The following is a 24,537-nucleotide window of genomic DNA, read 5'->3' on the forward strand; positions in this document are numbered from 1 at the left end:
AAAGACAACGAACCCACAGATCATTAAAAAAGACAATAATCATGAGAAACAATCACAGTCGTTATTTTATAAATAATTAAACGTAAGAAAAGTAGCGGCTTATAGAAGCATTAATTAATCGGGCTACTTTATTAAGAATATTACTACATATTCTTTTGAATCTTACATTTCGTACCCAAATAAGTTTAGTTCTAAATTTTCTAAACTAAAAATACAAAAAATAAATTGATTCATAATCCTTTACACGGTGTGGCAATATCTCACTAAAATGTCTTTAACTGTTTTACCTTATAATTAAGATAGGGTTAAAAAATGATGTCAAAATTCAAAAATCATTTATTCATGTAAGTAACACAATGTACACTTATGAACGTCAAAAAAGAAATATACATTAAATGCTTCCAATTTTACATTTACTGCCAGTTCTCAAATCAAGGGCGGAAGAACTGGCAAATAAACTCTCCGCCACTCTTTTTAATCGCCTTTTTAAATAAGATGTTATATTTAACTCTGAAATAAACATGTATTTACAACAAACTTGAAGTCAAAATAAACTAACTTGTTTTCCATTCAAAAGGGCCTCTTTACCCTTCTCTAACATCGCAGCGAGTATAGAAGTGAACTGATGCGAGACGGCGGCTAATGTTGGCGACGAGAGCCTGTTGAATTCGTCAAAGCAGCCCCAAGCCCCGCTCAAAGCCAAGCCTGTTAATAACCGTCCCATACACTCGCCGTCCATTGCCTGCAAATTAACGACGGGTACATATTTAATCTGGTCGTGTAACGCAACAATCTGGACAACAGATAGCGTTAAAGACAACACAATGACCACTCATTGGTCTAGTGGTTACTACCCCTGACTGCGAATCCATGGGTCCCGGGTTCGATCCCCGGCTGAGACGAACATCGATGTGATGAGCATTTGGTGTTGTGCTTAGGTCTTGGGTGTTTAAATATGTATTTATATGTCTATGTATCTATAATATGTATGTATATCCATTGCCTACTACCCATAACACAAGCTTCACCAGCTTAGCATGGGACTAGGTCAATTGGTGTGAATTGTCTTTAAAAAAAAAATGGAAGGGATACGAAGAGTGGGCAGGCCAAAAAGACGGTGGGCTGACTTAATAGAAATAACAGGAAAAGACTGACAGACTATTGGCAAAGATAGAGCCATGTGGAAAGAGTTGGAGGAGACCTTTACCCAAGAGCAAATAGAAAGTACTTAAAATTTTTAAAACTTATACTAATAATGAGGGATGTAAACTAACCAGTTGTTGTATGGATAAATTAAAAAAGCTTTTATAAGGGTGCGTACAGACTATGTAACATACATATTATATAACTTGTGTTTTATAACACGTCCACATTATGTAACCTTGTTATTCAACATTATAACATAAAACAATACTGTACACATTAGAATAACAAGGCAATATAACAATGTTATATTGGGTTGGGGAAAAAGTCTTTTCGCATTACAGTATGTATGAACTTGTAATAAAATCTCTTTGGCTATACTATATGGATCTGGCTGGTTTTGTTATCAAGGAATGTTGAGATATTAAAGAAGATAATTCCAAAATCAAATTAGGATAATGTTTGTTTTTTATTTATTTTTCGTACCGTCAAGATGAGTGAACCGAATGAAAAAATTCGATACATTTATAATTTTCCTCCAAAAAAGGTCGAAATACAACACAAGCCGCGAAAGAAATTTGTGATGTTAATATGGCCCTAGCACAGTGTCTGTGACAGTAGCACAAATTTGGTTTAAGCGTTTTCAATCCGGAAATTTTGATGTCAAAGATCCTAGTCGCTCTGGTCGCCCTGTAACGGATAAAATGGATGCCATGTTTGAAAAAGTGGAGCAAGATCGGCATATCAGTAGTTAAGACGTAGCTGAAGAACGGGGAATTGACCACAAAAAAGTTTTGGTGCATTTGGAAAAAACTGGGTACACAAAAAAGCTCAATATTTGGGTACCTCACGAGCTCACTGTAAGAAACCTAATGAACCGTGTACTCATTTTTGATTCTTTATTACGACTTAATGGAACCGAACCATTTTTGAAGAAGCTGATAACTGATGATCAAAAGTGGATTACGTATGACAAGAACGTGCGAAAAAGGTCGTGGTCAAAGGTCGGTCAGGCTTCCCAGACTGTGGCGAAACCCGGGATAACTCGCAACAAGGTGATGCTGTGTGTGTGGTGGGATTGGAAGGGCATTATTCATTATGAGCTGTTACCACCAGACAGGACCATCGATTTTGAACTCTACTGCGAACAACTGATGAGATTAAAGCAAGAAGTTGAGAGAAAGCGGCCGGAATTAATCACCAGAAGGGGTGTGGTTTTTCATCATGATAACGCTAGACCTCACACATCTTTAGCCTCTCAGCAAAAACTAAGAGAGCTTGGCTAGGAGGTGATAATGCATCCGACGTATAGTCCTGACCTTGCACCTTCAGATTTCCACCTGTTTCAGTCTCTTCAGAATTCTTTAGGCAGTGTCAGGTTAACATCACGAGAGGACTGCCAAAACCAATTGTCGCGGTATTTTGATCAGAAGTCCCAAAATTTATGTAGCAATGGGATCATGTCCCTACCTAAATGATGGCAAAAAAATATCGAACAAAATGGTACCAACATACTTTAGTTAAATGTAAATAAACTATTTTAAAAAATGTTTTGAATTTTCTTAAAAAATGCGAAGAAACTTTTTCCCCAACCTATTATAACCATTTTAAATAACAAAAGAAAAACAAAAAAACGTAGATGCTGGGTTCGTCCTAGCATACATATCAATGTTATTATAACATGTTTTATAACATTCAGTGTCCACATTATCTGAAACATGTTGTATAGCAATGTTGTATAACATGTTATGTTATATAGTCTGTACGCACCTTAATAATAATATTTGCCATAGTTATCGTATAGGCTAGATTGTAATACATGTTTAATCGAAGTCTCTTTTATGAACTTTATTGTATGAAAAAGTATTTTCAAAGGCTGGCACTCGCGAACCCTCTGGCATTGGAAGTGTCCATGGGCGGCAATATCACTTAACATAAGATGAGCCTCTTGCTCGTTTGCCCCCTGTTCTTTAAAAAATATATATACATATATGTATATTTAAACGGAAATGAGCTGAATTAAAACTGTCATTATTAAATATATAATTTGCGTTTAATACGATTTATATTGAAAACGGATACGAAAGAGTAATTCTAAACGCCTTTTAGGACGGTTCCTATCAACACAATAATCAAAATCAATAATACAGAAGTTCACAAAGCCCGTTTTAATACGAAACATATTATTAAAATTAAACATCACCTCATCGCAGTTAAATATCAAGACCAATCGCCCGACTAGTCCTCCCAAAGCTTTCACAGACTCCGTTTTTCCCGTTCCGGCTGGACCAAACGGATTTCCGATAAAGCCAAAATGTAACGACTGCAAAATTAAATCTGTCTAAATGAAAATAATCTGTAAATTTTAAACGACTGCTTTGAAAATAGTTTTGCAAATAAATAATGTTGACAAAAAATGTTGTCAATATTATACAAAAAGTTGTTAACAGAAATAAGTATTGTTTATTCATCCTAGCTACCAACGGCATTGGTAGCTGATCCGACAGACGTTGTCCTGTACACACGTCTTAGATACTAAAAACATATCAAATAATGTAAATCATTCTCGACTCCACTTGAACATACAAAAATTTTTATCAAAATCTGTCCAGCCGTTTAGGAGTTTGATTACGAACACATGCACAAAATATATTTTTTGTATAGACAATAGATAAATTACCTAGATATCTAATAATACACACCTACATTTGACACATATATATATATACGGTTGCTTAATACCTCTGACGACAAAATGGTCGGGGAATTAGCTAAAACTATATATACGTTTTTATAATAAAAAAAAAACTACTTCATCAAAGGTTTTTTTTGTGTTCGGTATTGTCAGAACAAGTTATATACATATATAGAAGAATACTAAAGGACGCAGCTAGTTAAAAATATTACCTGAGTCAATATAAGAAAACATTCCTCAGCCAACTCGGTTCGTACGAATTGGCCAGTATGAATTCCCAAATACTCATACGAATAGGGAATTTCAGCTAAGCCCATCCTCGCTACAACTTCACCTTTTATTAAATAAAATCTGTAAACAGAACCTTCAATCTATAAATAATCTGTGAATTAGGTTATCTTTTATACTGTATAAATTAGTAGTTTACAGAAAAACATCGTGGGGAATGCGTCTTGCCTTAGACCCAAAAAATCGACAGCGTGTATCAGGAACATGAGGCTGGTCACCTACTTGCCTATTAGATTGACAAATGATTATGAAACAGATTCAGAAATCTGAGGCACAGGCCTAAAATGGTTGTAGCGCCACTGATATTTTTTAAAGTTGTTATAACTATAACTAATAATAAATGAACTGTTGGCTAGTTTATAAACTAAGGGGAATGAAGATCGTTTTAAGGCTTTTGGAAGCTGATGCCAATGATGTATTTTACGTTTTGGCTTTTCGAATTTGAATTTTTTTTTCTCCTAGTTTATTATAATGTTATGTGAGCAATATTGGCCTGAGGTTGTTTAAACCCCGGCTGTGCAACAATGGACTTTTTATGTTCGCATTTAATATTCGTTCGAACGGTGAAGGAAAACCTCGTGAGAAAACCGGCTTCCCTTAGAACGAAAATTTACAAATGATCATGAAACAGATACAGAAACCTAAGACCCACACCGAAAATGGGTGTAGCGCCTGATTTATTTTATGTATAATATACATTTTTTTAGTTAAATTCTAATATAAGAGACTCTTCGAAACAGATAAGGCCGCCAGTTGCCCTCATTTTCATTTAATTATGTCAATTGTATTATATTTCTGCAACAAAGTGTTAATAAATAATAGGCTCTGATTACTGAAGTCACTTAGCGTATAATTAAGGTTATCTAAAAGTTAGTAGAAAGGAGTTTACTCACTGAAAAATTAATAATGACGAATGAAGAGATACAAACATTCCGATACAAATAGATGCATAAAATATTGTAAGTGCAGAAACTAAACTTTAGTTTAGCATGTGCTACACGCTAATGTGTAAGTAACGGCTGTTAGGTAAGTTTTTTTAGGTTTAAATATAAGTCTGATGCCGCAATAAGGAGTGTTAAAATCCTGGATTATTACGACTAAATAAGAAGCTAGAAGTCTCACCGCAACTGTTTCTGCCACACCCAATCACTAGTCGACACGACATTATTTTCAATTAGAGCAGCAACAACCTCCTTATAGTACGCGCATTGGAGTATCAGCGCTTGCTTCTTAAATTTCTCGGCTTCATCCTCGAAATCACTTGTATAACTATCATTCTCCTTTTCAATATTTTCTTTAAGAATTCGTAGTTCTCTACTTGTGATCGCCTTTTCAGCTTGTTCGGTGAATCTAATATTTTGCGCTAAGCACATAATCTGCGTTGGTAGCGAAAACAGATCGAGGCTCGAGTTCCCACTTATACAATTCAACGTTAGACTTTTCAACGACGCTCTTATTTCATTCTCGAGGTTTTTAAGCCAAATCTAAAATATTAAGTATTAAATAAAATACAAACATTCAATACATAAAAATATACGTATACTTATGTATACGATTTAATTATTTATAAAAGTTTTGCAACGCTCAGCACTGATACATTGATACAAACCAATAAAACACATATTTTAATGAGACAAGCACTTATAGGCAAAAGTAACATATATATATAAGAGATTAAAAAAAAACTAAACAAAAAAGTTTTTAAAGTGAGTGGAGCAACTATTATTGTATACTTAATCAACAACTATAAATAGTATGTCTAACGCAAGAACTCATCAGTACCAATCTAGTGGATATTATGAAAAAGATACAGGATACAGCATGTAGATTTTTTCTAATTTTAATAAGAATTAGTAAAAAAAGTCAATTTTCTTATAAAAACGCAAAATAAATTATAACTCTGCAGGGGCTGAGCTTAGAGACGTAGAACAATTTTTTGCAGCTGATGACCTCATCTATCCCCTATTTGCGTCTGATCCACGACTTTTTGACCACCCTGTATATTAAGAATGTGGCTACTGCAAGTTACAGTGTATGGGCGCTAATACAATGCCAAGTAGTATTCTTAGTAGGCCTTAAATTCTTTGATTACTGTGTATTACATTTAAAGAAAACAATAAAGTGTGGAAAGAGAACCGTTGTATGTTTTAAGGTTGCAGCAGTGATAAATTACGGTAGTAATCGTTTTAATATCAATATATTAAAAAAAACACTTAGTACACGCAAACGCCAGACACGAATATATTACGAATGTGTTTGTAGTCCTTTTTGAAGTGAAACTTCTTTAGAATCGTTGTGATTTCAAACCGGATGCAACGGAAAAAGCGACAGTAAAAAGAGACAGACACATAAATTAATAGGATTTGGCGTGGGAGAGAGTGAGAAAGCGACAGTAAAAAGAGACAGACACATAAATTAATAGGATTTGGCGTGGGAGAGAGTGAGAAAGCGACAGTAAAAAGAGACAGACACATAAATTAATAGGATTTGGCGTGGGAGAGAGTGAGAAAGCGACAGGTAAAAGACACAAATACAAAAATGTGTAGGATGAAGCCAGGAAAGAATGAGACAGAAATATACATACTATTTTTAAACTTTATCTAAGTTAACTTTATTTAACCAATTTCTGTAAAGCTGCATATAGTAGATCATTTTTCGTAAAACAAAGGTCATAAAGAAGTTTCACTTCTTACGTGTGTACACTAGTACACGCATACATATTTTTTTTCAGTAATGTCGAGAGAAAAGTCCATAGAAATGCCATATTAACGGTTTGGTTTTTGAAATAATCATATATTTAATTTTAATAGTCACCTCAACAGCGCAATCAATATCGACTGGCCGATCCAGTTTAAATGTTTCGTCGTAATGGCTGCAGAGAGTTGTTATTGATACTCCACCAGGACCCAATACCACCCCAGTGATCCCAGGGAATAGCTTCTTCAAGTGGGTTTGGAGCACGGCCTCCCTGCCTTCAGCGCCTGATCGAGCCTGACCGAGTAACTCTAGCAAATCGTCGTCACTTAGGAAATATAGGCGAGGGAATATTGTACGTTTCTCCTGAAATAGCGTAATTAATTTAGAAACAATAGAAGGATAATCTATTGGCGCAAAATAGGTGATTAGTAAGATCTGTGTAATCACAAAAATTCCAACATCAGATTTCGATAATACACATTACGTCACATTTATATCTATATATATAAAATTCTCGTGTCACAAAGTTCGTTCCCATACTCCTCCAAACGGCTCGACCGATTCTTATGAAATTTTAAGTCTGAGAATCGGCTACTATCTATATGTCATATCCCTAAGTGATAAGGGGTGTCCGCACCAAAATTGATTTTTTATTTTTTTATTATGTGGCATTAAAAAATACATACAACCCTAAATTTTCACCTCTCTACGATCAACCTCTATTTTTTAGTATAGATTTTATTGAACTAAAAAAATGTTTCCTAGAAATAATATATATGGCAAAACAACGTTTGCCGGGTCAGCTAGTATCTTATATACACAAATTGTAGCTTATTTCAATTTATGTGCATAAAAAAACCAACTTACTAAGCCCTCTTTACCTAACGGCTAACCCTATGTTCCAAACGTGTAAAATTTCGATGAAAAAATTACTATTTTTTAAAACCACTACTATTTGAGTGAATGAGTGAGTTAAGTATGTTAGATATCAGTAGCATCTCCAACTCTGCGTTAGGTGTGTTCAGAAGCCAGTCCTTTAACCGTTTGACCGACGACAACATTCCTATTTTTAGATACAGCCTAAGATCAATTCAATTTTAATATTCATACTCACATCAATATATTGATTCAGGGCCGACTGACAAGCATTGAGTTGTTCCGATATAGAGTCTAACATGGGCTGAAGTCTCGAAGACTGAATTAACGCAGAAAGCCTGGGGTCAGTTTCAACAATCCGCGCAACGTGTTTAAAACCTTGATCCACTTTACGAAACTTAACTCCCAAATCGCCTTCGTCGTACAGTAATATTGGCTCTAGGTAGAGCCACCTGCAATTAAAAACGATTCCCTAAATGTCTTTTCCAACATTTACTAGTATTCTCGCTCACGAAAGACATCAATTAAAATCTGTCGATTACTTAAGCCATAACGTAAACATTTATAAATTCAGGTTCATATTCTAATTCGTATCACCATCAAGTCCTGAGCACTGTCAAATATGTCAGAAAAAAAATGTTACTCTTTAAACTTGAATTGTAAAACAATTTTTATGAACACATTTAATTGACTAGAGTACCATCGTTTGACATAACCTCGCTGGGTTTACGCCGAAGAAAAACGGAATTTTAACTAATGTATATGAGTACAAAAGGAGAGGTTATCAGTTCGTATATTGACGCTAACAAGGTATCATTTTTGTACACGTAAATTATTGAACTGATTACGATGAATTTTAGGATGTACCAAGCAAAAGTATAGTAAGCATGTATAGTCAATAAACAATGTGGTAAACAAGTGATATAATTGTAATTAATAAAATAGTGCTATACGTTATTATTACAAAGATATGTTGTAGAACGGTTAAATAAAAATATTACTGCTATTAAGGCATTTATTAAATGAAAGGGAAGGTTATGAAATTTGAGTTTATTTATTACTAAACATTACGATTCAATAATAATGTAATTTTCATAATTGTATAAAATATATCTACAAAATCTACCCAAAAATATCTCACTAATATAATTCATAGAACATATTGTTTAACTAAAAGAAGTTGAATTCTTCAGAGTGTAATGTGAAAAAAATAAAACAATAATTTCATAGAAAATGTTTTATTAACAAATATCCATCTATCTACATTTAAGTATTTGTGCCTAACTTTAAATATAAGTTCATGCCTCTTAAATCTTAAACAAAACACCAATCAAGACATAGGTACTTATTGCTATACACACAATATTAGATTACACTATATGGAACATATACTTATAACATAAAATATTGATTAAAATATAGTTTCAAGCTTCATAAAGGCAAAAATACTTAAGCTAAATTATTTTTAGAATTGCATATTTGATTAATTACACACCAATATGCTAACTATAATTACTCTTTGGACTGATAAATTGTTACAATTGCTTATTATTTTCGATTCAATTCATAATATTTACAGAACATACTGCATAGCCAGAAACTATAATGTAAAATAACTTAATTTCTACTAAAAATGCATTGGTAATATACATTTAAATGGCACTGAGTAAAACTTGTTGAAAACATCTTATGTTGTGCACGATCGATAGTTGTCTGAGCGCTTAGTTATTTCCGACAGGTAGTAATTCATTTGGGAGTTCAGTTCGCCTATTTCTTTTTCCAAGGTATTAAGCTGTTCGTTATGGTCATTATAAAGTTCTTCCATGTTGGCAAGAAGTTTTAACTGCGTTTGTGTGTCACTTGCAAGTTTTGTAGCCCTATTGAGTAATAGCTGAGCCCTTTCTCTTGAATTCGACGTTTGGTTTGCTCTTTCAGCGAGTGATGAATTCGTTGTTTTGAAGTCTTGTCGCAGCTGCCTTGCTTTTTGTTCGGCCGCTTCAGCTCTATTTACGACGTCATTTGCTTCTTGCTTCACCTGATCAGCGTCGCTTTCTATTTTAAGGATATTTTTCTGTAAATCTGACAGACGAGTGCGCAAGCCCTCTACTTCATCCATGGTCTCATTTGCTTTCTTTTGTGCTTGCTCCGTTTCAATTGCAATCGGTAGGAGATCTCCTTTTGCCGCTTCGATATCGTTATTTGCTTTATCAATGGCATTTTCTGCAGCGTTTTGGGCAGCTTGGGCCTCATTTAATGCTTCTAAAACCTTATTTGCCATTTCTAATGTGAGATTTGCCTCTTTATTAACGATCGTTGCATTTTGTTTAAGCGCATTAGCTCTGTCAAGATCGGGCTTGGTTTCCGATATAATGTTTTCAATGTTTGTCAATTGGGATACGGTAGAATTGATTCTTTGAGATAACTCAGTAATTTCTTTCGGCTCAATTCTGATTGATAAATTAAGTATATCATTGGCCAAAGTTCTTACATCTGCGGGAGTGTTGGAGTTGTTGGATAAAAATTCTCTGAGTTCCGAAGTTAAGTCTACGCTATCATTGATAACCTTTTCTGCAGATAGTTTAAAATCTCCGCATCTATTGAATAAGTCTCCTGCTCTAGATTTTACCAAGACTGTATCTTGCTTAACTTGAGTTACAGATCTAAACAAGTCCTCAGCGGAAAGTTCATGTTCCTTAATTCTATGTTCTGTTTTATTTGCAAAATCTAAAGCTTGTTCTGCTTTGGTTATCGCACCTTGATCACAAGATATTCCACCGCATTTCCCACAACCAGCGCCACCACAAATATCGCAGGTGTCACTTTCTTGTCCACACATTATTTCGTTTAATTTAGGGAAACCTTCATCAAACTGCGACAAAATGTCATGCAATTCGCCAAGCTTCTTTTCATTTTCGTTTTGGGTATTATTAAAATTGTTATATTGCATTTCTATAAGTCTATCAGTATTTTTAATTTGTCTGTCAGCGTTCGCAATAATAGTCTGTACACTTTCTGCATCGTCACTTGCTTTGATAGCCCTTTGTTTTGCTTCACGCGTCAGATTAAGTGCTCCCTCAAGGTTAGCCTCTTGTAATTTTGTTGCATTATTACCTAGCTCCAATGTTTTACTCTTAAGTTTTTCAATACTAGATCTTAACCCGTCTAAAGTGACATTTCCTAAGTTTATCTTTGATGTAATAGCTGTAAGATTATCATTACTTTCTTTAATCTTTTTATCTGCTTCATTGAGATGTTCTTGTAGACTTGATATATTAGAAACAAGCTCTTTAACGGTGGTTTGTCCTAATCTTGCACTCTGGAGAGAATTTTCGACATCTGTTAAGGTTTTGGTCATTTCTTCAAAGTCTCTGGTATATGCTCCTGTAGCTCCAATTACTTTAATTTTACTGGCATTTCCAATAGCATATTCCGTCTGAATGCGTAATTTTCCAATTAATTGATCCCAATTATCGAAACATTCACCACAGGCATAGCATTCAGGAGCTTCACCAAGATAACCTCTAGCACACAAGTCACATTTATATCCTCCTATTCCAGGCTTGCAAATACAGGATCCATTTTCTCTCATACACTGCTGAGATACAGAACCATCAAGGTCGCATTCACATTCATAACATTCTATGTTAGGATCGCCCCAGTGATTTTCTTGGCATTGATCACATTGCCTACCACCGTGACCTGGCTTACAATCACATTTTCCTATAAAAGGATTACATTGAGGTGATAATGATCCTATAGGATCACATTCGCATGGATCGCATCCTTTTCCCAGTGCGATTCGCCAATGATTTTCAGTACACTGATCACAATTTATGCCCATTACATTATTGAAACATGGACATTGCCCAGTCACACGGTCACAATTTCCGCGTGTGAAATTAGTTCCTAATACGTCACAATTACATATATCACATGCTTGTTCTAAAGCATCGCCATAATAACCGTCTTTACACAACTCACAGTGATCTCCGGCAGTATTATGCAAGCACTGTAGACATTTTCCGGTGTAAGGATCACAATTTCCTGGTTTTGTTATATCAATGTTACCGTTGCAATCGCATTTTTCACACGTTCCTTTAATGGGATCACCGAAATAGTTGTCAGCACAGACATCACAGAGTAATCCTGCATAGCCTTCTTTGCAATCACAAACAACATCTTTAGTTTCAGCATCCAACTCACACCTATCTGCATGACTGCTTTTGTTTGGATCACCTTTAACCCCAGGACATGGACAAAGGCGACACGGTATATCAACGCCTAAACGAGGGTCACCATAATATCCTTCTACACACCTTTCACAACGATGGCCTTCACTATAATCTCGACATTCTTTACAAGCCCCTGTTTTATCGTCACATTCGATGGCATGCCCATTACAATCACACTGCTGACAATTCGGGAAATTGAAAAAGCCTGGTTGACATAAGTCGCATGCTCGCCCGTAGGTATTTGGTCTGCATTTACATTGTCCACTAGTAGCATCACAAAAGTTATCTAAAGATCCAATACTATTACAATCGCAACGTTTACAACCAAACTTGCTAAAACCGTAAGTGCCTGGAGCACACCTATCACACCGTGCACCTACAATATTTTCAACACATTGACAATATCCAGTGTAACGATCGCATTGATGACTTTTCGAACCTGATGGGTCACACTGACAGGATTCTGAACCATTCCTTATATAAAATCCGATACTAGCATGATAATTCTTACAAACTTCTGGTACGTTATCTCTATTTAAATCATAATAATATTTATCTCCACAGTTGTAGTGTTCAAATTCTTCTTTTGCGTCGCTGTTATTTGCTAAAAATGGCAAATCATCGACAGATGGGATGAGAACAATAGAATCTATCAACACCGATGCCCTGCTGCTTGAAGTCCGGCCATCTTGCTTTCCTAAGTATATCCGAACTTCGGTTTCTTTGTCTTTCTCGAGACAGACAGCTGGTTCAACTAGAACACTACGTTGATTTGCTGGCAACACTGTAGGTATTGTATCATCTTCAGGGCGTATACTGGCACACGGTGAATCTGAATCAGGGGTGGGTCGCTTAACAAGTATAGTAGCTTCTTCCCAAGTTCTTGTAGATTGCGGTTCATATCTTATCAGAACATTGTAATTCATGCTAGTTTTTAGGTTGTTGATTGTAAATACTAAAGTACTACTTTCAGGTATTTTCATGAACCCGGGGCCAGTCCAGGTTTCTTTTCTGCCATCGGGGAAGTTTTCTCGAATAACAACATGACATAATTGGCTTTGAATAGCGTTATCATCAATTTGAGAATCACACTGGCTAGACTCTGCTTCGTATACCATTGAATCCAGTGCTCCAACGAAAAAGTTTTGTAATGGCTGATCACAGCGTCTGCCCGTCACATTCGGTCGACACTTACATTGACCAGTTATAACATCACAATCTCTATCAATGGAGCCTCCGACGTCACAATCACAAGACGAGCATCCATCGTCACTGTCTGACAACCCATAAAACTCGGGAAGACACTGATCACAATTTCTCCCTGTAACATGACGTTTACAAAAGCAATTTCCTGTTGCTGCGTCACATCCTCTTTCATTTATTGTGCCTAATCTGTCACATGTGCAGGATTCACATCCCTCTGGGTTGTCCAAATTAAAGTTCCAATATCCATCGCTGCATCTATCACAACGCGCTCCATCAACGTTTGCTTTACACAAACATCTGCCAGCGGTTTTGTTATTAGCCGCGTCGGTTTCGTCATCACATAGAATTTCTTTATCTGTCGTTCCTTCTGGGTCACAATCACACTGTTTACATACGTCTGGACTTTGTATATCAAGAGACGGATCCTTATAGAACGTTGGTTTACATCGCTCACAGTTAACCCCCATTGTATTATGCTGACAATTATCACACACTCCGCCACTTATTTTACCAGTCTTATTATAAACTGCGGCGTCAAAATGGCAAGCTGTAGCATGGTTATTGCATGTACATCTTTTACAAGCGTTCGACGTTTTCCCAACGGCCGGTTGCCACGGTAAATCATTATAGAAATCTTCACAATATTCACAATTCAAACCACGTGTATTATGTGTGCACTCACAACGCCCATGGACCATATTGTTCTTTGCATCCACTCCGGGCATGGGAAGACAGCGCGAAGCATGCCCATAGCAGGAACAGGATCCTCGTACAGTCATTTCATAAATAGAATAATAATATTTTTCTTGAATTTCAGCTCTATTATCAAGCAAATCATCGCCGAGTGTATGTAACTTCGTAAAGTTTATTCTTAAATTCGTCATTCGCAATAAGTTTTGAACTTCTTCTGAATAAGGATTCGTCACGTTTATATTTGGTGGTAACACTCTAAAAATCACTTCACCCTCCGTCGAGGGCGCAACACCTGAATAACGTGATTCACAAACAACTTCAGTTAAGCTCCGTTGCGTATGCTTAGGTACAGAAGGGAAAGCTTCGTCGCAGTTATGCGCAAAGTATCGATAAACTCGCCATGTCTTGCCAAAGTCAAAAGACCTCTCCACTAACATAGCCTTAGGGCGAAACGTTTTGAAGTTCATTATTAAATGCGTTAGATGGAATTCCGCTTCCATATCTAGTTGTACTGTAACATTCTCCTTTCCATTTTCGGATTGCCACCATGACTTCGTTCGTGTGCCGGGATGAAACTTGTATATAATATTCTGTATTCGATGATTGTACTGCGGATTGTTCACTGTGTATTCCGTGGAGTCGCACCAAAAACATTTTTTTCGCTCTTCCAAATGAGACACAATACAATATCGCTCGCGGCCGTGGACTCCACAAGTGGACGAGGCGAAGAGTCTCGCCTCCCGGCCGATGAGAAGATTTCCAGTCGCCGGATAACAGGAGCTGAGTTCACAAGCGCGGTCTAACAAGCGGGGATCGGCACGTTGTCGATCGCGATCTCTATTGTATACGGCGCCGCCGACAGTGATAAGCGCGGAAAAGATAAATACGTCGTATGGAGCCATGGCGCGCACCGGCTCTCCGCGCGCCGCTTATTTCACTGGCCTCAGGCCTGACCGGCATCGCCTGCGCCACTCTGCCCGCATCCCGCCTTCCCCCGCCCACCCGCCGCTCTCTAACTACGGGCCGAGCTTTGTTGCGCTAACAGGGCCGCATTCAACTATTTTTAATCTATTAATTACAGTTCATGTGAACGTTTCAAAGTTTTTTAGCTCCTTCTTGTCTCACATATAAACATGACATTAGTATAATCTCTATTTAATAAACTATATTAATATCTATATTATCCGTATGCGTAAATGATTATTCTAATGATTCTAGCGCCACTTTTATACAGAAAACATTTATTATTTATTTACACTTCGTTACATTGATAGAAAAACAAATAACATAATACATAAATATATACCTAAAGGATGCAACGGGCGGCCATATCGCTAACAAGCGAGCTCTTCCAGGCAACCCTAGTAAGAAAAAAAGAAATTGATGGGTAAAGTGTAAGATGTGCATAACCAAATCTTTAAAAAAACTTATAGAACCACCAACCTTAATCTAAAATAATACAAAAACAAATTAATAAAATAAACTAAAAAGTTAATTTCACAGATTAATGAATTGCGATGCAATACAAAAGAATAAGAAATACAAGAAGTTACGATTGAGCTAGATAGGATATGGTTAAGAATTGTTTATGGAGAAAAATTATTAAATCCAAAGTCAAACGCTTTGTATTTCTGCATAAAAAATACTATAGCGGTCTGGCTTATAGTACTTATATTATTATTAGTGCTCACCTCAAATTAATGTAATTTGGGTTAAATATATTGTATTGGGTTATATACACTAAAAATATAATTAGGAAGTAAGAATAATGATAATCATTAATCACGTTTTTAATCTATTCGAGATTAGTCAATAAAGACTAAGGGTCGATTCGACCAAACAAGAGTAAATCTTAATCTTAGAATAAATCGTCAGTTAATCAAGTGAGAGTAAATCAATTTTACGTTTTACCAACTACAAATTCTAAGAATAGTGGGCTTATTCGGGAATACCTACTATACCGCCGTTTCGCACGGAATAACAGCTATTCCTAGAATAATTTAATGGCGTCAGTCAGTCCAATCAGCTGATTTCTGTCATTTCACAAATATGTATTCTGTGTTTTAATTTCAAGTCAACGCAACGCACTAAATTAATAGTATTGTATAATTTGTATCATTGTATAATAAAACGTTCAAACAATTTATTATTTATTTATATATATATATATATATAATCTATCTTTCTTCTATATATATATAATGAAAATGGTCTTCGTTTGAGGCTCAATCACGCCTAAACCACTGATCGTGAAACTACCACCATTCGATGCGAAATTTTTCCTAGATGGTTTATGGCTATTTATTTATTAAATTCCAACGTTCCTTCATTTTTTTATTGCTGTTTTACTTTTATGAAAATTTATCCACACGGACTTCACCGCGGAAACATTCGGGGAGGCTTCCTAGAACCTCTAAACGTCAACATCTGTTAAAAACTCGATTTTCGAAATATTTCAATTTTCTTAGCGGGAAGTTAAAAAGAAGAATAATAAAAATATGAAAAAAAATAAAATAATGAAACATAAAATTTATTTTAATTCTTATGAATTAATATTTAATTATTGAATGAAATTCAACTGGGCTCAACAGAAGTTCCTTTTTAGACGAAAGCCTCAAACAAACAAGAAATAAAAACTTTTTGTAGTCGTTTGACACCTGTTAAAAGCTACTTTTTCACACTATAATACGGCAAAATCGAGTTGACATGATGTATAGAGCATACACTTTCCCGTTGTAGAACAACACTTATTTGCCGAGTTTTATTTTCGTTCACCATTCTCTTGCTATTCGCGTATTGTTATTCCTAGCACAATTATACTATCGATTACGTGGACAAACGACTATGGATTTACTCGAGATTAAAATCATGGAATAGATTATTCTTGGTATAGTTACTCGTGTATAAATTGAAGTTTGGTCGAATCGACCCTAAGAGTATTTGGACCACAAGTTTGACAGCAATTATAAATAGCTTATTATTATGACATGTTGATGTCCTTATTATATTATGATAATTAATATGACATTTGCATGCCTATTACAATATGGCTGATTATGTGGATCTTTATAATTGATCGATCTAAATGTACCACTTTCTTGCAAATAAATAAATTATTTATTTATTTAAACTATTGTGTACAATCCATCCCTGAGCGAGGCGACGACCGCTCCCGCTTTCGTGTTCGCTCGTGCCGTTCTAAGAAACGAGCTCCACTAGGCAACAAAAATACAAGTTTTGGGATGCGCTTTTTGTTTTGATGCGGCTTCGTAATTCTAATGGCGACCGGTGTTCCAAATTACCTCTTAAAAACAGACATTAAACATTTTTGTGTTTAAAAGATTTATATTGCGGTCTAATTATTGTACGATATTCACTCTTCCGCTCAGTACATCCTGTGTTGATAATTCGCGATCTGACCCAATGTTATTGCGGGTTGGTTAATTAAAATATTTTACGAAAATGCAAACATCAAAACTTGCAAGTGAATTAGTGAGCTATAATCTCAGTAAACTTAAGATACATTTTAATTAATAAATCACTGTTCTGTCTCTTTCCAACACAGCGTGCAGATAATTTGGTAGAGACGAATAGAGACTGATTGATAAAGGGTTACTATTCGTAAAAAACAAAACAAAATCATAGCTTCTATGAATAAAAGGGTAAGTTGTGAATAAAGACCCAAAAATATAACTCCTTTTCCAAAAGCAGTTGCTTAAATTTTTTAAAGACATGGTGCTTTTATAGCGTAGGCGAGTATTTGGACCATAACCTATTCTGACATTGTGTTGATGTTCTTATTATATGCCTTTTTGAAGATAATATGACATTTGCATGCCTATTTGTATATAGCTGATGGTGCGGATTTTTATAATTGATCGATCTAAATGTACCACTTTCTTGTAAATAAATGATTTATTGTTAATTATTATTATTAATAAGCATATTTGCAATATCCTTTCATAGCTACCGTATGAAAATTGTGAGTGCACTTAGCAAATCTCAGGTAAACGAACTGAATAAATTGCTCATTACAACTCATTTCACGTTAATGAACAAGCATACGTACACAATTCGTGTTAAGTGGGCCATGGTATTTGCGAAACGATGACGTCACCAACCGGTCCGAATCATTACTATAATTAATAGTAAATATATTTCTTGAAACTTAAACAATGGAGGCCCCTCTAGCTATAGATAACCATAGTTTCGACAACTTTGCTGATAACCCCTTATCTGCTTCCAAGTTATAAAAAAATATTTTAAACGGATATGTACAACGTAAGATAATTTTCAAATGTAATTATTAGGGAATAGGTACTATATAGTGTCAACTGAGACTGTTGGAGACGTATTAATGTTAAAATATCTAATATTATTCTATGGTTTAGTGGTTTTCAGGAAGTGTGGCTTCAGCGTGCAATTCTCATCCCTGTTAAGAGAAGGAAAACATCGGGAGGAAACCGGTTTGCTTTAGACCCAAAAAGTCGACGGCGTGTGTCAGGCACAGGAGGCTGATAACCTATTTGCCTATTATATTGCGAAATGAAACAGATGCATAAATCTGAGGCCTAAGGCCAGACCTAATAAGATTGTAACGCTACTTTTTTTTTCGCACATTGTCTAATAAATGTTTTGGTAGGCAAGTACCACTTATATGCTTTAAACAAATCAGCTTTATTATAGTAGGTACACTATAAAGACATGTGTCTATACATAAATTGAAGTATTGCAATTCTTTAACAACAAATGAAATCTGATATTGCAACACATTAATACATAATGTGGCTTTTTGCTCGATCGGCACCATTTAAATTTATAATTGCGTGGTATTTTTAATGCAAATGCTATACAGCTGATATAAAAAAAGTACAAGTTCCGTTGAATCTTTCTTTCCTAACTTTTTAGTAATCTATTAAATCTATTGGCAACTCAACCTACATTAAAGTTAGGTAAACAATATTCAAGTTAAAATATTATTATTAATTAATAACAAATTAATGCACAAAAGCGCAATTAATAGCAACAATTATACATTGTTTAATTAGAAAACTCGCGACACTTTGCTTGTTTTAACGGTTCATAATTTTACATTTATAATTATAAAAAAATATACCGAGTCAATATTATGTAAATGAATAGGCATAGGAGACTGGGGCATGTTCTTGATAGTATAGTCAAGTATAAGTGCCCAGCTTAAATTTAGGCAAAAGTAGCCCTAAAGAATAATTCTGCATTCGCCATTTTAAAGGAATGTTGGGGTTCCCCTTTGGAATATATACAAAGTAACAACTGTAATTAACTTAATAAATATCGAATTCCCAAATACATGTGTCATCGACTCAGTGAATGAACGCTTTCGTTTTGATAACGATACTTTTAAATAACGGTTATCATGACAAAGTTCACGCGATAAGCACCCACGACTGGCAGGCACTGACGACTTCTTATTTTTTTAATTATAAACCCTATTTCCACTTTAATATAAATCAGAAATTAGCCATTATAATGCCGAATCGAATTATTTAATATGAACTAATCTTTACTTCAGTGAAGTGATCGACTAAATGAATAATTAATGTATGCAAATTTTTTAGACATACATACTTATATTATAATTATACATTATCAAGGAACATCCAAGTAATTTCTATTATTTGATCATGTAGTTTTTGAATTTTTTCGTTACCAAAATACAAATATTTTCCTTTTGGAATATTCGCATTCTTTTGGCCGATTCCAGTTTCATCTCACTGATTCACGAGTCTTGCCTTACGAGTTTTTATGAGGTTTTAGGGCGAGGTCCAAACTTTATGAATGGCTATTAACTTACGTAAAATGTACAGGTTTTAAAATTACTTTGGCATATACACAAAGATTGCATTTAGGAGTTATGTATATGAAGGTGTAGCTTGACTTTCAAGAATGAAAACCAGGCCAGCTGGCTAACGTATGAAAAAATCAATATTTTTTATTGAAATTAATCCAGACATTTTATTCAAAAGTGGTTAAGGCGTAATAAAATAAAAGAAGTACGTGCGCAACCGATGTAGTTAGGCATTCTAATTGTGTTACAAATGTTAATTATAATTCACGACCAAATTACAATTAAATACTCATTTAAAAATAAACTCCTGATATTTTTTCTGTGGTTATCTGCACAGATAAGGAAGATATTTATAACGAATATATAGATAATGAAGGGTTCGTTTCAGCTTAATTTAATGTTTAATGTTATTAAATTGTGGATGAAAAAACATACATACAACATGGTATTAAAAAATTCTTCAATTTATTATACATCAAACTTCGATATTAGTTAAAGGTTGTACGGGGACGTACCTAAAAACGTATTAAACGGGAACTAAAATAATTCTATATACGTGTGTTTTGTAACTTTCGCAATCGCTATAACATAATTTTATGTACGCCGTTTACAGCCCAGCCGCAGGACAGCTAAATATAAATACGCAATGGCTTCGTCACATTTCCTGATATGTTTATTTTGTACTGGTTTTAGCTTTTTTAACTGAGTCATAACTTTAGCAAAGAAGATTAATAAAAATCCTATGGAAAAGCACAAAATCTTTAGAAGTCATAATTCTGTATATTATTTTTATACACGATACAGTTGAAATGTTATATTGACATACTTCGATAAGTAACAAGATTGTTATAAAAATAATAAGTTGTTCTCATTTCGACTGGATATGAGAAATTTTAATAAGTATTATTTTAAAGAAGAAATGATATGTGAACAAATTTGATTGACATTTAAACTAATAAGATTATTAATGATAAAATGACTCTAGTCAAATGATTAACACGTAACTTATAAGTCCATTTAAGTACGAGTTCTATTTTAACCCACTTCAAAACAAGTGTGAATCATGTATGTGTAACAATCCACAAGTTACTCAAAATCAACTTTGTCAAATCAAATCAAACTCAACACACACTGTTTGACTGTATGTTAATTATTTCTTTTCTTATAAAGAATAATGTAAAATCTAAAGTTGCAATATTCCAACATGCACATAAGAATAATATATTTATCTGCTGCATTGTTTTTTATAAGACCATATTGTGCCTAGTAGTTTTTTTTGATCTATGTACATGGTCTTCACATATTATTATCAAATCAATGTATACAAAATATTGTGACAACTATTTGAAACGAGTAAGTATAGCGTTTCTTGCCTATACTTCTCCATAATTAAAAAAAACTGTAATTTATAACTTGTATATTTAACTTTCAAAAGTCCTTTTCTTAATAGGCTTAATTGAAATAAATGATTTGACTTTGAATCGAAAAAGTCACACCTTCTTAAGGTTATATGGAAATAGTCCAAGTTTCATCAAAATCAATTTATTAGTGTTTGTCATATTATATTCTACATTAATTACTTTACACAATAGTAATAAATGCCTTTATATAATGCATACTACTACTACACTAATATAATTGCCTAATGCCTATCAATCTTGTTAAACAAGTGAAGAAGCTCAGAAAAATATATCGGTTGAGATGCTGCACGATACAGGAATCACCCTGAATACAGAAAAGTTCCTCTATGTCCCATACATGGAATTGTCAAGTTATATATAGTCTTTTTGGTTTTATAGACAATTAACGTTAGCTCCGCGATGTGCGATAGTTCAATGCCCCGAACCTTATCGAGATAACTTTGGTTTCATCCTGTAAGCTCGGGATTACATCATAGGACATCGTCTATTTATAATGTTGCAACACATTAATTATCTATATATAATAAATCTCGCCTAGATTTTATACCCCTGTAGTGCAGTGATAAATGTAGCCCATACACTTACATACACCCACTTTATAATATTTGGCATTTAAAAATATAACAATTTTCATTTTAAATAGCGATATTTCTACTGTAGTAATGGTCAACTCTCAGTAATTACGCTATTAATGTAGAAAGGATTTGAGTAACTAAAAATTATTCTTTAGATCTATTTATGAGTGACATAGCTATGTTACTACATTTAATATTAAAAAGAATTACTCAATCAACTTTCATAGTATCGAAATACCCAAACCGATGTGGTTTATATTCGCTATCGGCCAAAACCAATATGCAATATCAATCCAATTTTAGCTGTCATAGACTGACAATTCAATCCATTTCTAAAGAAAAGCATGCCAATATTCAATACATGGACTGAGATACCAATCTAATTATTCAACCAATCGTTCAGAGGGCGGATAAGAGATTGAAGATTGCCCTCTGTATGAAAATGAATGTTTACTCCTGCCAACAACCTATCTTTCCATTTTGACAGTTGCTTCGATTGGCCAAATCAATCTCGGATTGCTATCGGTGAAACTCGTATGATTTGGGTTTGGGATTGCGACCTAACTTAATATTCATTGGGAAAATGTATTCATCTTCGTCATCTTCCAGTTCTAGTGATAGTGATTTGAATTTGAATTTGAAAAATTATCCGATTGGGACAGTAATTCTGAAGCTGGAAGAAGACAACGTACTTCTGTGCGAAGACATAAGAAGACAAGAATTTATTATATCCAGAGCCTGAATGACGCCGAATTCACATTTAGATTTAGGTTAACAAAAGAAGCTTTGGAGACACTTTTACACAAAGTGATGTCTATGATATATGACTTCTTGCAGGTTTCATCTTTTCATCAACTTTTGTAAAAAAAAATTAAATATTAGCTACAACCAAAAATATTTGTTACTATAGATACTACCTACTAACTCCACTTCAAAACCTCAAGACTCCAGCAGAACATCTTTATAACGAATCTCAAATACGAAGCAGAAATTAGGTGGAAAGGACATAATATGGTGTTTGGAAAAAATCGGTTCCCCAAAATCGGTTTGTCAAAAAAGGTTTGGCTTCAAGTATCTCGTGTACAAGCCGTGATAGTGGCATGTGCAGTGTTGCACAATATTGCTATTGATATGCGAGATGAACATTTTGAACTACTGCAACAAGTAGATGAACAAGCTGATGATATTGATCAAAGCGCAATTGACAACGTGGGAAATGCAAGTGTGCGAAGTAATTTTGCTTTATTACTATAATATTTTATAAATTACAACATTTTTGAGATAAATTAAATAAAAATTCAATGCTTTTATTTAAATAAAAATAAAAAATTTTAATACAATACATCCTCGCTCCAGGCACAAAATCTATTATTTTTCTAATTTATTTAACAATATATTTTTTTCTATGGCCCATAATTCTCTTTTATGCTCTCTTTCTTCCTCTTCAAATGCCCATTGCTTTCTCTTATTTAGAAGCTCTTCCTTTCAATTGACTTTCATTTCTTTCGACAGACAACAATATCATGTCTTTGACTTTTTCCTCGATAGGGGGTAAGAGGAGTAGCAGCACTAGGGCCACCTCCTGTACGATATGTTTCAGCATGTATCAAGGCAGACTTTTTTCTTGTAGCCCTCTTTAAGCTTTAGCACTGCGAAAGTTTACCCCACTTGTGCTATTAAACAGCGCCTCCAGCGTCTTCCAGCACTGCTCTTTCTCCTGCCAGGTGACTGAGTCACTCTTTTTATTTTCTAATATATTTTTATGGTCAGCAACAAGCGAAGTTAGAAGGTCAACTTCTTCCCGGCTGAAATTGACGCTTCTTTCACGTTTTTGCGTAGACATTTTTTTAAGTTAAAGAACCAACCTCGAATCACAAAAACAACATACACAAACTACTCAGAGAAAATTTATATTTGTAATAATATGTACTTAAATATTCAATAACCTAACAAACAAAAATACCATATGAAAATGACAGCCCGTTTCGTTACAAGTAATATTAAATGACCAACAAAAAGGTTAAGGTTCTATGTTTTTCTATAGAATTTTGTAACTTTATTTGTTCGTAACAAAAAAACAAACAAAACGTTGCATAGCTATTTGCTACTTTATCCATACATTTTGAAACAGACCCTAAGTCTTACTTATTTTATTTCGTTCCAAAAACAGCAAACTTTTGGTATGCTTGAACACAACATATTGCATTGAACGAAACGCGGTCGAGAGGCAAGGATCACGCAAAAGATTGCTGTCAATCTTTTGTCAAATAAACAATCGGATAGCAGAAATGTTTATTGGCATGCAGATTGGAGATCGGTCTTTAGATATGAATCAGTCCAAGATTGGTTATAATCATAGATTGAGGATACATTATTAATTTTGGCCGTATAACAACAAAGATATGTTATTACGAAAGAAAATATTTATAAAATGTAATTTCTTATGAGATTTTATTTATTTTACTAAAGTAGTAATACCTCAGATTACACTGAGAATGTTCTCACTGTACACCCTCGAATGTGTCTGAATAAGTGTTATTGGTATTTTTTAAATAAATCAATAAACCTAAAGTGGTAAACCAAGGTCGAAAAACACAGAAAACAAATTATGAACATTTGGACTTTATCGTCCTTAAGCTTCATAGAATTCGTGGTAAACATCTGGTAACCATATTGAGTGGGGCAAGACAATGCGATTAGACATAATACTCTTTGTAAAAATTAACATCGTCAAAAGTTTTTTTCCCATTTGCTCAAATATATAAGGTAAAGTAATTGTTTACGTCGAACTTTTGATAAAAATAATTATATTTATAGGAATGTTTATGTCCTAACTGTATCATGTAGAATTGTGGTCCATTTGTTAAGTGATAGATACAGTCTT

The 24,537-nt window shown here is 34.4% G+C and overlaps 2 protein-coding genes across 2 annotated transcripts in view; both read right to left on the minus strand.

Annotated features, from left to right (window-relative positions):
- LOC125061360 (cytoplasmic dynein 2 heavy chain 1) overlaps nucleotides 1-24,537 on the minus strand; it is an 82,154-nt gene that overhangs the window by 35,490 nt on the left and 22,127 nt on the right. The window contains exons 28-33 of the mRNA XM_047666759.1: nucleotides 7,938-8,151; nucleotides 6,941-7,186; nucleotides 5,249-5,610; nucleotides 4,051-4,189; nucleotides 3,347-3,466; nucleotides 560-742 (exon numbers count right to left, since the gene is read on the minus strand). Of these exons, the coding sequence (XP_047522715.1) occupies nucleotides 560-742; nucleotides 3,347-3,466; nucleotides 4,051-4,189; nucleotides 5,249-5,610; nucleotides 6,941-7,186; nucleotides 7,938-8,151 (1,264 nt within the window). The remainder of the gene's footprint in view (nucleotides 1-559; nucleotides 743-3,346; nucleotides 3,467-4,050; nucleotides 4,190-5,248; nucleotides 5,611-6,940; nucleotides 7,187-7,937; nucleotides 8,152-24,537) is intronic.
- On the minus strand, nucleotides 8,922-14,780 carry LOC125061359 (laminin subunit beta-1). The gene has a single exon (XM_047666758.1). It carries the CDS (start codon nucleotides 14,730-14,732, stop codon nucleotides 9,387-9,389), a length of 5,346 nt encoding a protein of 1,781 aa, XP_047522714.1. The 5' UTR covers nucleotides 14,733-14,780; the 3' UTR covers nucleotides 8,922-9,386.

Source organism: Pieris napi, chromosome 23 (genome assembly GCF_905475465.1).
Source record: "Pieris napi chromosome 23, ilPieNapi1.2, whole genome shotgun sequence".
NCBI classification, from domain to species: Eukaryota; Metazoa; Arthropoda; class Insecta; order Lepidoptera; family Pieridae; genus Pieris; species Pieris napi.

Coding starts and splice junctions, on each gene's coding strand:
- LOC125061359 (XM_047666758.1), bottom strand. CDS start 14,732: ATGGCTCCATACGACGTATTTATCTTTTCCGCGCTTATCACTGTCGGC.